Genomic DNA, 16,567 nt, shown 5'->3' with positions numbered 1-16,567 from the left:
CTGCTCTTCTCTATTTTAGAAAGCATCAGAGGAGAAGATGCATATTTATTTACAATGCACATAGTAGGAAAAAAGATCTAAGCTACTAGATGTAAGGACATAGCTTTTAAGAACTTAACATAGAATACTTTTGGGGGAAGTATACTGTCTCATTTGACCTTATATAATATGTCATCTTTCTCAACTGTAGCAGTCTTTGGGAACACACTTTGCATATGGGGATGATGAGGAGTACCAATGAGACCAGACTAACAGGTTTCGTCCTCTTGGGGTTTTCTGATTATCCCCAGTTACAGAAGGTTCTATTTGTGGTCATTTTGATCTTGTATTTATTAACCATTTTTGGGAATACCACCATCATTCTGTTATCTCGTCTGGAATCCAAGCTTCATACGCCAATGTATTTTTTCCTTTCTCATCTCTCCTTTTTGGATATATGTTTTACAAGCAGTGTTATTCCTCAGCTCTTGGTAAACTTGTGGGATCCTATGAAAAACATCACCTATGGTGGCTGTGTGGTTCAGCTCTATGTCTCTCTTGCCCTGGGATCTACAGAATGTGTCCTCCTAGCTGTGATGTCCTATGATCGCTACATTGCCATCTGCCGTCCCCTCCACTACACTGTCATAATGCATCATCATCTTTGTATGGCTTTGGCATCTTTGGCATGGCTCAGTGGGGTGGTCACTACTCTAGTACAGTCCACTCTCACCTTGCAGCTACCTTTCTGTGGACATCATCAAGTGGATCATTTTATCTGTGAGGTCCCTGTACTCATCAAGTTGGCTTGTGTGGACACCACTTTCAATGAGGCTGAGCTCTTTGTAGCTAGCATTATCTTCCTTATAGTACCTGTTTCCATCATCCTGGTTTCCTATGGCTATATTACCCAAGCAGTTTTGAAGATTAAGTCAGCTTCGAGAAGAAAGAAAGCATTTGGGACCTGCTCCTCCCACCTGATGATTGTCATAATCTTCTATGGAACCATCATCTTCATGTATCTGCAGCCAGCCAAGAGTAGATCCAAGGACCAGGGAAAGTTTGTTTCCCTCTTTTACACCGTGGTGACCCCCATGCTCAACCCCCTTATCTATACTTTGAGAAATAAAGAGGTTAAGTGGGCACTAAGGAAAGTTCTAGGAAAGATTCTGGGAATAAAGTTTACATGATTATTTAAAAAAAAAAAAAAGGTTTTTTAAAAAGCACGACCATGATAAACATCTCTTTGTGTGTGGTAAAAACAAAATTAAACTTTTTTTTAAACATTAAACTTTTTAGTAAAAGCCTATTTGAGTCATTTTCTCCCATTTTCTTTTGGTTAATTATTTATACACCATTATATAATATACTGTGGAATATATGTGTCTAGTACCAACTTTGTATCAATAGCAACAAAAAATATCAAAAAAGTCACTATTTCAATCTATTCTTAAATATCTTTCCTCCTGAAATATATCATCTATGAAACCCCTCTGAAATTGTTGTTTTCCCATGTTGAGAAAAAAAAAATTGAGGAATGTTTTAAACTAGTCATTTCTTTTTTCTTTATTTGTGAAAAACATTTTTAGTCTCTCAGCTTTCCTGTATCTCTAGTTGAACCAGTGTCTTCCCTTTTCCAAAGTTGCACCAACAATGGAAGAAATTGAGGCAAACTGTTATGAGGCAGAAATTTTATTTCCTCCAACACTCTATCCTCTTAGAATGTGATATCAATGTGTAGAAGAGCATAATCGACATGGAACAAAAACTATACATTCAGGTAGAGGATAAAGTAGAAAGAATCAACCTGGTTCTATTATTTTGTAGTTGAGCCAATAAAAGCAGTTCTAAGTGACTGACAAAAGTAGTTGAGCTAATAAACCAGTTCTGACTAAATGACTGACTAAGTGATTGACAAACCACATTTCTTTGCTTTTTTAATGTTTTATTTTTTTATAAGCATATAATGTATTATTAGCCCCAGGAGTACAGGTCTATGAATCACCAGGTTTACACACTTCACAGCACTCACCATAGCACATACCCTCCCCAATGTCCACAACCTCACTCACCTCTCCCTCCCTCTCCCCCCAGCAACCCTCAGTTTGCTTTGTGAGATTAAGAGCATGGTTTGTCTCCCTCCCAATCCCATCTTGTTTCAATTATTTTTTCCTACCTCCAAGACCCCCACATTGCATCTCCACTAAGAATAATACCCTCTAGTTCCATCCATGTCATCACAAATGGCAGGATTTCATTTCTTTTAATGGCTGCATAGTATTCCATTGTATATATACCCCACATCTTCTTTATCCATTCATCTGGTGATGGACATCTGGGTTCTTTCCATAGTTTGGCTATTGTTGACATTGCTGTTAAAACATTCAGGTACACGTGCCCCTTTGGATCACTATGACAAACCACATTTCTTTTCTGGAAATGACTAACAGTGATGTCTGATTCATAAGAAAAAGCTTAGCTATATAATACTCTAGGGCTTGCAAATACATATAAATAAAAAACATTCACTATTGTTAGGTAACTCTACATTTCTATATTTAAACACATTTTCTTAACTTGGAGATTTATATTCCAGATGAGAGTTTAGTTAAACTAGTCTTGTTGTTTATGCCATAGCACTGATGATTTGTTTCCCAGGACTTCACTCTAAATGGCCTTTGCTTAGAACACTTATTTTCTGGGTGTTATACATAACTAATGAATCATTAAACTCTACATGAAAAGCTAGTGATGTACTGTATGTTGGCTAATCGATTTGAATTAAATTTTTTTTTTCTGGAAATGAGTGACTTTTTCAACTTGATTCTTGGGGATTTGTTTGTAAACACTCTATTTCACTGAGTTTTTTGTAAACACTATTTCACTGAATTGTAGCAAACATTGATTGTATGGTCTTTAGCTTCCAAACATGCTGTGTGTTTAAACATACATCAGAATAAATATATAAATTCAATGAAATGAGGAAGAATTTTGTGATAATATCCTGCAGGTCCAGATGTGGTAATAATTTCAAATAAAGAATAAGAAGTCAGGAAATGAATTATCACTCCTAACTGTTCTAATGCAGAGGTATAATTAGAATGATAATGCTTTTCCTAGATTCTATCTCTTTGTGCGTGTGTGTGTGTGTGTTTTTAATTTTAGTACAATCAACATACAGTGTTATATTATTTTGGGTGTACAATATTCAAGCATTCTATAGATTATTCAAAGCTCTTTAAGACAAGTATACTCTTAATCTTCTTTATCTATCTCACCCATAATCCCATCCATTTTCCCTCTGGCAATCACCAGGTTGTTCACTATGTTTAAGAGTCTGAGTCTTTATGTCTTTTCTCTCTGCTTCTTCATTTGTTTTATTTCTTAAATTCCACATATGTGCACAATCGTGTGGTATTTTCTTTCTCTGAGTGATGTATTTCACTTAGATGATACCCTCAATGTCCATTCCTGTCATAAATGGCAAAATCTCATTATTATGTATGACTGTATAATATTCCATCACGCACACAGGAAAACACACACACACACATACACCATGTATTTCTCCATTCACCTGTCAATGGCAACAGGAGCTGTTTCTATATTGTGGTTATTTTAAACAATGTTGCAATAAACATGGGAATACATATATCTCTTCAAATTAGTGTTTTTGTTTTCTTTGGGTGAATATCCAACAATGACATTACTGGATCATATGGAAACTCTATTTTTTTTCAAGATTTTGTTAATTGATTGATTGATTGATTATTTCTTTATTATAACACAAGTGGGGTGAGATGCAGAAGGAGAGGGAGATAGAGAATCTCAAGCAGATGTCCCACTGAGCCCAGAGCCTGACTCACTCCAGAGCCCAACAGGGGACGCCATCTCAGGACCCTGAGGTCATGGCCTGAGGAAAAATCAAGAATCAGACACTTAAGTGACTGAGCAACCCAGGTGCCCCTCTATTTTTAATATGTTGAAAAACCTCTTTATAGTCTTCCACTGCACCAATTTGAATCTCCACCAGCAGTGCAGGAGTGTTCCTTTGTCTTCTCATATTCATCAACAGGTGTTCTTTTTTTATATTTTAGGCATTCTGACAGGTGTGAGGTACTATCTCACTGTAGTTTTCATTTGCATTCCTTGATGATTGCTGATGCTGGCCATCTTTTCATGTCTTTTGGTCATTTGTATGTCTTCTTCAAAAATGTATATTCATGTCTCATGCCCATTTTATAATCAGATTATTATTATTTTATTATTGATGTTGACTTGTGTAAGTTCTTTATATATTTTTGGATACTAATCCTTTATTGTATATATCATTTGAAAATATCTTCTTCCATTTGGTAGGTTGCCTTTTTTTTTACATCCTTGTCATAAGTATGTTTTTTTTTTTTTAATCTATCTATTATCTATCTATAAAGAGAAACACAGCAGAGGAAGTAGCAGACAGAGAGAGAAGCAGGCTCCCTAATGAGTAAGGAGACTGATGCCAGACTTTATCCCAAGACCCTGGGATCATGACCTGAGCTGGTCAGGACTCAACCTGCTGAGCCACCCAGGTGTGCAATGTCTTTTTGTTTCAGTTATAGTTTCCTTCACTGTGCAAAACCTTTTATTTTGATGAAGTCTGAGTAGCTTTTGGTTTTATTCCCCTTGCCTGAGGAGACTTCTAGAAAAACTGTTTCTATAGCTTATGTCAAAGGAACTATTGCTTAATGTACTCTTCTAGGAGTTTTTGATTTCAGGTGTCATATCTAAGTCTCTAATACATTTTGAGTTTATTTTTGTGTATGATGTAAGAAAGTGGTCTAGTTTCATTCTTCTGCATGTAGCTGTCCATTTTCCCCAATGTGACTTGTTGAAAAGACTGTTTTCTCCCCATTATATATTCTTGCATCCTTTGTGGTTAATTGGCCACTTAAGTGTGGGTTTATTTCTGGGCTCTCTATTCTGTTCTACTGATCTGTCTACTTTGTATCAGTATCATACTGTTTTGATCACTATACTTGAAATCTGGGATGATAATATCTCCAGTTTTCTTATCATTTATTTATTTTTTCAAGATTGCTTTGGCTAATTTAGGTCTTTTATGGTTTCATACAAATTTTAGTTTACTTCTATCTCTATAAACAGTGTTTTTGATATTTTCATAGGCATTGTACTCAATCTATAGATTGCTTTAGGTAATATGGACATTTTAATAATAACGATTCTTTCTTTACATTAGCATGGAATATCTTTCCATTTGTTTGTTTCATCTTAAATTTCACCAATATTTTGTATTTTATAGTTTTCTGAGTGCAGAATTTTCATCTGTTTGATTAAGTTTATTCCTGGGTATTTTATTCTTCTTGGTGCAATTGTAATGGAATTTCTCTCTTAATTTCTTTCTCTGCTACTTCATTATTAGTGTATATAAATGCAACACATTGTTTTATATTAATTTTGTATCCTGTGATTTTACTGAATTCCTTTTTTAGTTCTAGAAATTTATTGATGGTCTTTAGGGTTTTGGAAGCATATCATGAAAGAAATTGCTGTGGTTGATGTCGGAGAGATTACTGCCTATGTTTTCCTCTAGGAATTCTGATGGATTCCTGTCTCACGTTGAGCTCTTTTATCCATTTTGAGTTTATCTTTGTGTACGGTGTAAGAGAATGGTCGAGTTTCATTCTTCTACATATAGCTGCCCAGTTTTACCAGCATGATTTATTGAAGAGACTGTCTTATTCCCACTGAATATTTTTTCCTGTTTTGTTGACGATTATTTGCCCATAGAGTGGAGGGTCCATATCTGGGCTCTCTATTCTGTTCCACTGGTCTATGTGTCTGTTTTTTGTGCCAGTACCATGTTCTCTTGGTGATCACAGCTTTGTAGTAATTACTGAAATCAGGCAATGTGATGCTCCCAACTTTGTTTTTATTTTTCAGCTTTTCTTAAGTAATTCAGGGTCTTTTCTGGTGCCATAAAAATTTTAGAACTGTTTGTTCTAGCTCTTTGAAAAATGACAGTGGAACTTTGAATAAGATGACATTGAAAGTATAGATGGCTCTAAGCAGTATAAACATTTTTTTTCTTTTTTTTAATATTATTTTTATTTATTTTTTATTTTTTTTGTTTTCTTTTTTTATTTATTTTCAGCATAACAGTATTCATTATTTTTGCACCACACCCAGTGCTCCATGCAATCCGTGCCCTCTATAATACCCAGCACCTGGTAGCACGACCTCCCACCCCCCACCCCTTCAAAACCCTCAGATTGTTTTTCAGAGTCCATAGTCTCTCATGGTTCACTTCCCCTTCCAATTTCCCCCAACTCCCTTCTCCTCTTTAACTCCCCTTGTCCTCCATGCTATTTCTTATGTTCCACAAATAAGTGAAACCATATGATAATTGACTCTCTCTGCTTGACTTATTTCACTCAACATCATCTCTTCCAGTCCCGTCCATGTTGCTACAAAAGTTGGGTATTTGTCCTTTCTGATTGAGGCATAATACTCCATAGTGTATATGGACCACATCTTCCTTATCCATTTGTCCACTGAAGGGCATCTTCATTCTTTCCACAGTTTGGCGACTGTGGCCATTGCTGCTATAAACATTGGGGTACAGATGGCCCTTCTTTTCACTACATCTGTATCTTTGGGGTAAATACCCAGGAGTGTAATGGCAGGGTCATAGGGAAGTTCTATTTGTAATTTCTTGAGGAATCTCCACACTGTTCTCCAAAGAGGCTGCACTAACTTGCATTCCCACCAACAGTGTAAGGGGATTCCCCTTTCTCCACATCCTCTCCAACACATGTTGTTTCCTGTCTTGCTAATTTTTGCCATTCTAACTGGTATAAGGTATCATCTCAATGTGGTTTTAATTTGAATCTCCCTGAGGGCTAGTGATGATAAACATTTTTTCATGTATCTGATAGCCATTTGTATGTTTTCATTGGAGAGGTGTCTGTTCATATCTTCTGCCCATTTTTTGATATGATTGTCTGTTTTGTGTGTGTTGAGTTTGAGGAGTTCTTGATAGATCCTGGATATCAACCTTTTGTCTGTACTGTCATTTGCAAATATCTTCTCCCATTCCGTGGGTTGCCTCTTTGTTTTCTTGACAATTTTCTTTGATGTGCAGAAGCTTTTCATTTTTATAAAGTCCCAAAAGTTTATTTTCACTTTTGTTTTCTTTGCCTTTGGAGATATATCTTGAAAGAAGTTTCTGTGGCTGATATCAAAGAGATTACTGCATATGTTCTCCTCTAGGATTCTGATTGATTCCTGTCTCACATTGAGGTCTTTTATTCATTTTGAGTTTATCTTTGTGTACGGTGTAAGAGAATGGTCGAGTTTCATTCTTCTACATATAGCTGTCCAGTTTTCCCAGTACCATTTATTGAAGAGACTGTCTTTTTCCACTGTATATTTTTTCCTGTTTTGTCGAAGGTTATTTGCCTATAGAGTTGAGGGTCCGTATCTGGGCTCTCTGTTCCACTGGTCTATGTGTCTGTTTTTATGCCTTCTAAACTGAACTTTTTGATACATACACCTTTTGGATTTCTATTTTTGAAATTTTTTAAATTTTAGTTTAGTTTAGTCTAGTTTATTCCTTTTTATTTTTATTTTCTAATATTCATATAGAGTTAAACTTTAAATAATCCCCTTTCCCCAATCAATACTACCCCTATAGGTAAACCAATTTTTAATCTTCCTTTATCTTAGGAAACTTGAGTCCTTTAACAAAGATATCAAGATACATCCAGGAAGAATCAAAACAACCTTCCTCACCCACAAAGAAAATGTATTACCACTCTCCCATCTTTTTCTTCCAACATTATTTCTGTGCTTTTGTGTTTGTCCTGATAGTATATAAATCTTACACTTGGGGTTCTTTTTGATGAGGTTCTTCCTTTATTTGCATATATATTTTTTTTTTCTCTTGTCATATACTTTTATCAGTCTTTGTGTTTGTCTGTTTTTCTGTGTATACTTCATAAATCTTACCTTGGGGCCCATTTGGGCTGAACCTTCTCCTTCATCTTCCCTTTCTTTCCTGTCTCTCTCTCTCTCTCTCTTTTCTTCTTTTTTTTTCTTTTTCTTTTCTTTTGTCTCTCATATGGGTGGGGAATCCTGATTACTCAGAAGTGTTCCAGGGTGCACCTTGACTGCACCACGGTTGATACATCCAGCTACATCTGTTCAGTCATCTCTCACCAAAATGACTAGGAGGAGAAATGTCCAACAGAAGAAAATTACAGAGGATGGACCCTCAGCAACAGAGCTAATGGCTATCAACAGAGACAATATGTCGGAAAGAAAATTCAGGCTAACAATTATCCAGGCAACAACTAGGTTGGAGAAAGCCATGGATGACCAAACAGAATTGATTAGGGCCAAGCTGAAAGCGACCAGACAGGATGTTCAAAATGTTAGGGCAGAGTTAAAAGTAACCAGAGCTGAGGTTCACAATGCTCTCAATGAGTTCCAATCTAATCTAAACTCTCTCAAAGCTAGGTTAACTGAGACAGAAGATAGAATTAGTGATCTGGAGGACAGACAGATAGAGAGAAAGGCTCAGGAAGAAACCTGGAACAAACAGTTTAGAAACCATGAAAACAGAATCAGGGAAATAAATGATGCCAGTATAAACATTTTAACAATGTTTATTCATCTGATGCCTGAGCATGGAATGCTTTTCATTGTTTTTATGTCTTCTTCAATTTCTTTCATGAGTGCTCTGTAGTTACTCAAGTACAGATCCTTTACAAGTACAGAACCTAACCTTGGTTATGTGTATTCCCAGGTATGTTATGGGTCTTGGTGCTATAATAATTTGAATCAATTCTCCAATTTCCCTTTTTATATTTTCATTGTTAGTGTGTAAGTAAGCATTGGATTTCTGTACATTGATTTTGTATGTTGCCACATTACTGAATTGCTCTATGAGTTCTAGTACTTGAAGGGTGGAATCTTTTGGGTATTCTCTATAAAGTCTCAATTCATCTGTGAAGTGAGAGAGTTTGACTTCTTCATTGCCAGTTTGAATATCTTTTATTTCTTTTTGTTGCCTGATTGCTGTTGCTAGGACTTCTAGTACTGTGTTGACCAACAGAGACATGAGTTGATATCCTTGTCGTGTTCCTGATCTCAAAGGGAAGGCTGTTTTTTTTTTTTTTTTTTCCCCATTGAGGATATTTGCTGTGGGATTTTCATAGATAGCTTTTATGAAGTTGAGGAATGTTCCCTCTATACCTATACTTTGAAGCGTTTTAATCAGGAACAGATGCTGTATCTTGTCAAATGCTTTTCTGCATCAACTGAGAGGACAATGTCATTTTCTCTCTTCTCTTATTGATTTGTTCTATCACATTAATTGATTTGTGAGTGTTGAACCACTCTTGCCTACAGGGGATAAATCCCAACTCGTCATAGTGTATAATCTTTTTAATGTACTGTTAGATTGTATTAGCTAGGATCTTGTTGAGAATCTTAGCATCCGGGCGCCTGGGTGGCTCAGTGGGTTAAGCCGCTGCCTTCAGCTCAGGTCGTGATCTCAGGGTCCTGGGATCGAGTCCCGTATCGGGCTCTCTGTTCAGCAGGGAGCCTGTTTCTCTCTCTCTCTGCCTGCCTCTCCATCTACTTGTGATTTATCTCTGTCAAATAAAAAAATAAAATCTTAAAAAAAAAAAGAATCTTAGCATCCATATTGATTAGGCAAATTGGTCTGAAATTCTCTTTTTTGGTTGTTTCTTTGTCTGTTTGGGGGATTAGGGTAATTCTGGCTTCATAGAAAGAGTCTGGAAGTTTTACTTCTTCTATTTTTGAAACAGCTTCAGGAGAATAAGTATTGTTTCTTCTTTGAATTTTACACAGAATTCCCCAGGGGATCCATCAGGTCCTGGACTCTTGTTTTGGGGGAGGTTTTTGATCACTGTTTCTCTCTTGTTACTAGATATTGGTCTGTGAGGTTTCAGTTCCTTCCTGATTCAGTTTTGAAAGTTTATAGGTTTCCAGGAATTATTCCATTTAATCTAGGTTGCTTATTTGTATATAAAAGTTGATAATTTCTGATGATCATTTCTATTTCCTTGGTGTTAGTTGTGATCTCTCCCTTTTCATTCATACTTGTATTAATTTGGGTCCTTTCTCTTTTATTTTGGATTACTTTGGCCCATGTTTTATTGATCTTATTGATTCTTTCATAGAACCAGCTTCTAGTTTCTTTGATGTGTCCTACTGTATCTCTAGTTTCTATATCATTGATCTTTGCTCTAATCTTGATTATTTCCTATTTTGTGTGTTGGTTTGGCTTAATTTGATGTTGATTCTCCAGTTCTTTAATGTGTAAAGAGAGTTGGTGTATTCTGGATTTTTCAATTTTTTTTTGAGTGAGGCTTGGATGACTTTGTATTTCTCCCTTAGGACCGCCTTTGTTGTATCCCATAGGCTTTGGGCCAGAGTGTCTTCATTCTAATTGGTTTCCATGGATTTTTAAAGTTCTTCTTTGATTTCCTTATTGATCCAAACATTCTTAAGCAGGGTTGTTTTTAGGTTCCAAGTGTTTGAATTCCTCCTAAACTTGTTCTTGTGGTTAAGTTCCAGTTTCAAAGCATTGTGGTCTAAGAATATGCAGGGAATAACTCAATATTTTCATATTGGTTGAACCCTGATTTGTGACCCAGTACATGTTCTATTCTGGAGAAAATTCCGTGTTTGCTGGAAAAGAATGAGTATTCTGTTGTTTTAGGATGATGTGTTATGTATATCTATGGTTCATATCTATGGTTCCATCTGGTTCAATGTGTCATTCAATGCTCCTTTTGTGTCATTCAATGCTCATTTTGTGATTGGGTGATCTGTCTGTTTATGAGAATGACGTGTTAACATCCCCTTCTATTAATGTATTTCTGTCAATATGAATCTTTATTTTGATTAACATTTGTCTTATGTAGTTGGTGGTTCCCCTTTTGGGGGCATAAATATTTACAATTGTTAGATCTTCTTGGTGGCTAGACCATTTCAGAATAATGTACTGTACTTCTTTGTTTCTGACTACATTATTTAGTTTAAAATCTGATTTCTCTGCGTGAGAGTCACTACCCAAGCTTTCTTTTGATGTCCATTGACATGAAAGATTCTTCTTCACCTTCAGTCTGAATGTATCCTTAGGTTCCAAATGGGTCTTTGTAGACAGTATTTGAATGGGTCCTGTCGTTTTATCCAATCTGTAACCCTGTGCTGTTTTTTTTTTTTTTTTTGAGAATTTTTGGCCATTCACATTGAGAGTGATTATTGAAAGATATGTTTTTATTGACATCATGTTGCCTGTGAAGTCCTTGTTTCTATAGAGTATGTCTGTAAATTTCTGTTCTATGTCACTCTTGGGTTCTTTTTTTCTTTTATAGAACTCCTTAATATTTCTTAGAGTGTCAGCTTCGTGGTCATATACTCTTTTAAACGTTTCCATTCTTGAAAGCTCTTTATCTTTCCATCCATTTTGAATGTCAACCTTGTTGCATAAAGTATTCTTGGCTGCATGTTCTTTTTATTTAGTGCCCTGAATATGTCTTGTCAGCTCTTTCTGGTATTCCAGCTTTCTGTGAATAGGTCTGATGTTATTATGATGGACCTTCCTCTGTATGTAAGGAATCTCTTCACCTTAGCTGCTCTCTAAAGCTGTTGTCTCAAATTATGATTCATCAGTCTCACAATCAAGTGTCTTGTGGTCTTTCTATATTTGTTGATCTTGAGGGGTGATCTTTCAACCTCTAGGAAACAAATGTTGGTTCCATTCTCCAGACTGGTAAGATTTTTATGGAGAATTTGTTCAACTATATTTTCTAGTCTTCTTTCTTTCTCCTCCCCCTCAGGGGGGATAATAATTATTCCCAATAAATCTGATGTTAGAATGTTTCCTGGTATCAATTATTACCCTAATTCTGTTTTCATGGCTTCTTAGCTGTTTTTCCAGGCCTCCTCCTGTTCTCTATTATTTTGTGCTCTAGACCACTAATTCTATATTCTGCCTCAGTTACCCTAGCTGTTAGAATATTTAGATTAGATTGGAACTCATTGATAGCATTTTTAACTTATTCCTGGGCTGCTCTCACTCTGCCCTTAGAGATTCTATGTTGTCACTAATGGTTTTCTCCAACCTAGCCATTGCCTGGATAATTTTTACCCTGAATTCCCTTTCTGTTTATGTCCATATCCAATAGCTCTGAAGGAAAGGGCGCAGCCTCTGAATTTTTCCTCTTTTGGGTGTTTCTCTTTCTAGTCATTTTGGTGAGAGGTGGTTGAGGGGATTTATAGCTAAATATATCAACTGCCGTTGAGGCAAGGTGTACTCTGGAATGCTTATGAGCAATCAGAATTCACCACCAAAAAGAAAGAAAAGAGAGAGAGAGAGAGAGAGAGAGAGACAGAAAAAAAAGACAGAATGGGCCCCAAAATTAAGGTATACAAACAAAAATGGGCAAACAAAAAAATGGACAAAAGTAAATGACAAGAAAAAAGAAAAAAAATGAACCCAGTGAAAATGAACCCCAAGGATAAGTGTTTTATTATACCCAAACAAAAACCAAATACACAGAAATACTGACAGAAGATAAAGATGGAAGGGTGGTTAAATCCTCCAAGTGTGTGAGAAAGGTTATTTTGATTCTTTCTGTGTGTCTTGATAACTTTGGTAAAAGACTCAAATTTACAGAAATAAAGGGAGATTTAATCTTGTTTATAAATAGGGGTAGTATAAGGTAGCAAATAGGATTTCATTGAAGCTTATATCTATGTGTATATTAAAAAATATAAAAGGAAAAGAAAAACACAGATATATGTATGAAAAAAATCAACTTAAAAGGTTATTATGGAATATGCTATATTAACCCTCTAGTTGTAATAGTTAAAAAAACTAAGTAGGTTAAAAAAAGTAGGTTTAAAAACTACGTAGTTTCAAAAAATTAAAAAGAACAAGAATAGTGAGAATGAATTAAAAATAAAAGTTCTATCTATGAGTTATACTGATTTTAGGGCAATAACAAGTGCTTAATATATTGTTTTTCCCTGATATTGAGGTTTTACAGCTTTATGGTTACCCTGAGGTGGTTGTCCTCTCCTTCTTTTTGCTGACTTTCTGGAGGAGGGGCCTCCTGGGTTGTTCTTCAGGTAGTCGTGCTTGGGTTGAGTCCTCCTGCCCTCTATCAAGGGGCTGGGCTCTCTGGAAACCAGTTTTTCAGTCTTTTTTTCTCTGGACGGTTCTCCCCCCCCCCCCCCAGTTTAGTTGCTTATTTTGGCTTTTCAGAGGTTTAGTGGAAAGCAAACTGGACCCAGACCTCTGTCTCAGAGAGAACCTTCAGTCTGCTCCCCTCTGGGTGGTCCAGAATACACAGACTCCTCTCTGCAAACTCTGCTGAGCTATGCAATCTCCCACAGGCAGAGGAGATCCCCAGTGACCATCCCAGGGCATGCTGGAAGTGTCTACTTGACTCTGCACCCCCATGCTACTAAAGCCGTAAGTGATATTTGTCCAAGGAGCATGTTTCAGATAGCTGCCTTTGCTGGGACTGCTGGGGTCCAGACATGAGTTTGCCACCATGGGTGATTGCACTGGCCCCAGCTAGGAGAGTCCAGATCCTTGGTTGGTCCTAGACACCACTGGCTAGCTCAAGGGCAGAGCTTTCTCAGGCACTGGCAGGGAGTGGGTAAGACCCTGGTCATGCAGTGCACAGAAGTGTTCAAGGAAATACAGGCTGGTGTTGTCACCAGACTAGCTCCTGCGGGGGCATCAGTGTGCCCAGCTGAGTTGTGATGCAAGCCACACAACCCTGCAGGCTTGACCACACTCTCTCTGGGACAGGTGGTCATAGGTGGTGGCTGTTCTGGGAACATGTGTGTAGGCCTATGCCTATTATCCCCTGATTCCATCAATGGCCCCTTAAGATCTTTTGCTCTTTTTGAGTGCTTTTAACCAGAATCCAAGTTAATTCTGGTTACCAGGGCACTCTCATATTGGGATATTACTTTCCAATGGGATGCTTCTGGTGACTCCCTCCATCTTCTATTTATGCTCTGATATCAATCCAATTGTGCCCTCTCTGCTTTACTGCTCCATTGGAGTCTTCTGCCCCAATAGAGACGCAGAACATTATAATCCTACATCTCAGGATGATTTCATGGGTGTTCAGAGTGTTTTGGTGAATAATTAGCTCACTTTAGGGGACAATTGAAACAGGGAGCCTGGGTGGCTCAGTGGGTTAAAGCCTCTGCCTTTGGCTCAGGTCATAATCTCAGGGTCCTGGGATTGAGCCCCACATCAGGCTCTCTGCTCAGCAGGAAGCCAGCTTCCTCCTCTCTCTCTGTCTGCCTCTCTGTCTGCTTGTGATTTCTGTCTGCCAAATAAATAAATAAAATCTTTAAAAAAAAAAAAGAATCAGGGTCTCCTACTTCTCTGCCATCTCCCCTTCTCAGCATATAGGTTTTCATAATATTTTCCTATAATTGCATTTCTTCAGTGTCCTTCATTATTTATCCTCTCTCATTTGTGATTGTATTTATCTGTGTACTTTCCATTATGTTTTTGATAAGTCTGATTTCTCAATATCATTTATTTTTCATTTTTTCAAAGAACGAGTTTCTCTTTCATTGTTCTGTTCCACTGTTTTATTCATGTGTATATATATATAGAATTTATTTTTCTACTAATTGCAGTTATTTCATTACTTCTTTCTATTGGACTTAGGCTTTGCTTTTTGTTATTTTCCAAGTTAATTTCAATGTAAGGTTAGGTTTTTTTATTTGAGATTTTTTTCTTGTTACTTTTGTTAGTTCTTACTTTCTATTTACCTCTTGTGACCAATTTTGTGGTATCCTAAAGGATTTGAAATTCTCCATGCTCATTTTTATTTGTATCTATTTATTTATTTATTTATTTTTTATTTCGTCTTTGACTTCTGGTTGACCCATTCATTCTTTAGTAACATGTTGTTTACATTCATGTGTTTGTGATCTTATGATTTTCCCCCCATGTGGTTAACGTCAACTTCCATACCTCTGTGGTCAGAAAAGATGCACGGTATGATGTCTATCTTTTTATATTGTTTAGCTCTGATTTTTGATCTAGTATGTGATTTCTGGAGAAAGTCCATTTTGTATTGAGTAGAATGTTTACTGGAAGATGCAATAGGAAAACAGCTCTAGTATCTGGGGGGAGACTAGTGGGACAGGACACCAAAAATGGGAAGCACAAGAAAGATTGGGAAGTTGGACTCTACTCATTCAAAGATTCAAAAAATAAAATCTTGCCCATCACATGACAAGACTAAAACTAGGAAAGGCTCTATCGACATACCAGCTAAGGAACTGTATACACTTCTAGACAGGATAACTAGGAATCAAGAAAGAAAGGTAGGTCACTTAAAAACAATGAAAATCCTGGAACAGAAATATCCCAAGGAGAAAATCATCAGGCAATAATCACATGAAAAGATTACTAACATCCTCAGGGATCACAAAAGAACAAAGGAAAACACAATGTGTTAGTGTAAACAACACCCAGAAGGCAGCCCCCCCCCCAAAAAGTGTTGCTTAATCAAATGGATTGAATAGTGAAAAACTGATTTAATCATGGAGTGGGGCACCTGGAGGGCTCCATTGGGAAGCATCTACTTTCTGCTGGGGTCCTGATGCCAAGGTCTTGGCATCAAGCCCTACCTGGGTCTCTCTGCTCAGCAGGAAGCCTGCTTCTCCCTCTCACACGTGCACTGCTTGTGCTCCCTCTCTCACTGTCTCTCTCTTTCTGTCAAATGCATCAATGAATCAACCAATTCCTTCAATCCAATCAGTCAAAGTAAAATGTTGACTCATGGGGTACTAAGGAACAACCAGAATATTGAGGGTTGCTCGATTATATATTTTTGAAGATTTGATTTCTTCCTTTGACAGACAGAGATGAGAAGTAGGCAGTGAGGCAGACAGAGAGAGAGAGGCAAACAGGCTGTGTGCTCAGTAAAGAGCCAGATGCAGGGCTGGGTCCGCAGGCTGATGCCTAGCCACGTCCACCATGAAGCCCTGTAGCAGCTCCCACAGTCCTGTGGGGATGCCTGTGCACATCCTGCCTGCCCCCTGCGGGCTCCTGGGCATTGCCCTCACCTCCTCCCTGGACAGGTCTGTTGCCCCTCAGCCTCCAAGCAAGCGCTCTCAGAGGGCGCTGGAGGCGCTGCTAGCTGCTAGCGCCGTGCTCTGGGCCCTGGCAGCCCATGCTGCCTGCCCCTCAGATGCTTCCTGAGGCGGTGGTGGTGGTGGCTGTGGCTGTGGCAGCGGCAGGGCAGCAGAGGCATTTGTGGCTGCGTGAGCTTGACCCTGGGAGGGCGGGCAGCATCTCAGGCTCCTCCCACTCGCCCGGGTCAGGTCGCTTCTGTCCCCTCCCCTCCCACTCTCAACCTTTGTTCATTTCTGTGAAGGCTTTCCGTTGTTTGTTTTAGGAAAAGAGCACACGTGAGTGGGAGAGGCAGCAAGGGTAGGACAAAGAGAGAGTCCTAGTGGACTCTGCCCTGAGCCCAGAGCTTGCCTCAGGGCTCAGTCACAA

General features: G+C 37.9%; 1 protein-coding gene across 1 annotated transcript; it reads left to right on the top strand.

The window, feature by feature from the left end:
* The first annotated feature begins 215 nt into the window (after positions 1-215).
* LOC131831461 (olfactory receptor 2G2-like) lies at positions 216-1,169 on the top strand. The gene has a single exon (XM_059173506.1). It carries the CDS (start codon positions 216-218, stop codon positions 1,167-1,169), a length of 954 nt encoding a protein of 317 aa, XP_059029489.1.
* Positions 1,170-16,567: the final 15,398 nt, after the last annotated feature.

This window comes from Mustela lutreola, chromosome 5 (genome assembly GCF_030435805.1).
Source record: "Mustela lutreola isolate mMusLut2 chromosome 5, mMusLut2.pri, whole genome shotgun sequence".
Taxonomy (NCBI): Eukaryota; Metazoa; Chordata; class Mammalia; order Carnivora; family Mustelidae; genus Mustela; species Mustela lutreola.
Note: the sequence above shows the minus strand (reverse complement) of the source record. Positions and strands in the feature narration are given on the sequence as shown.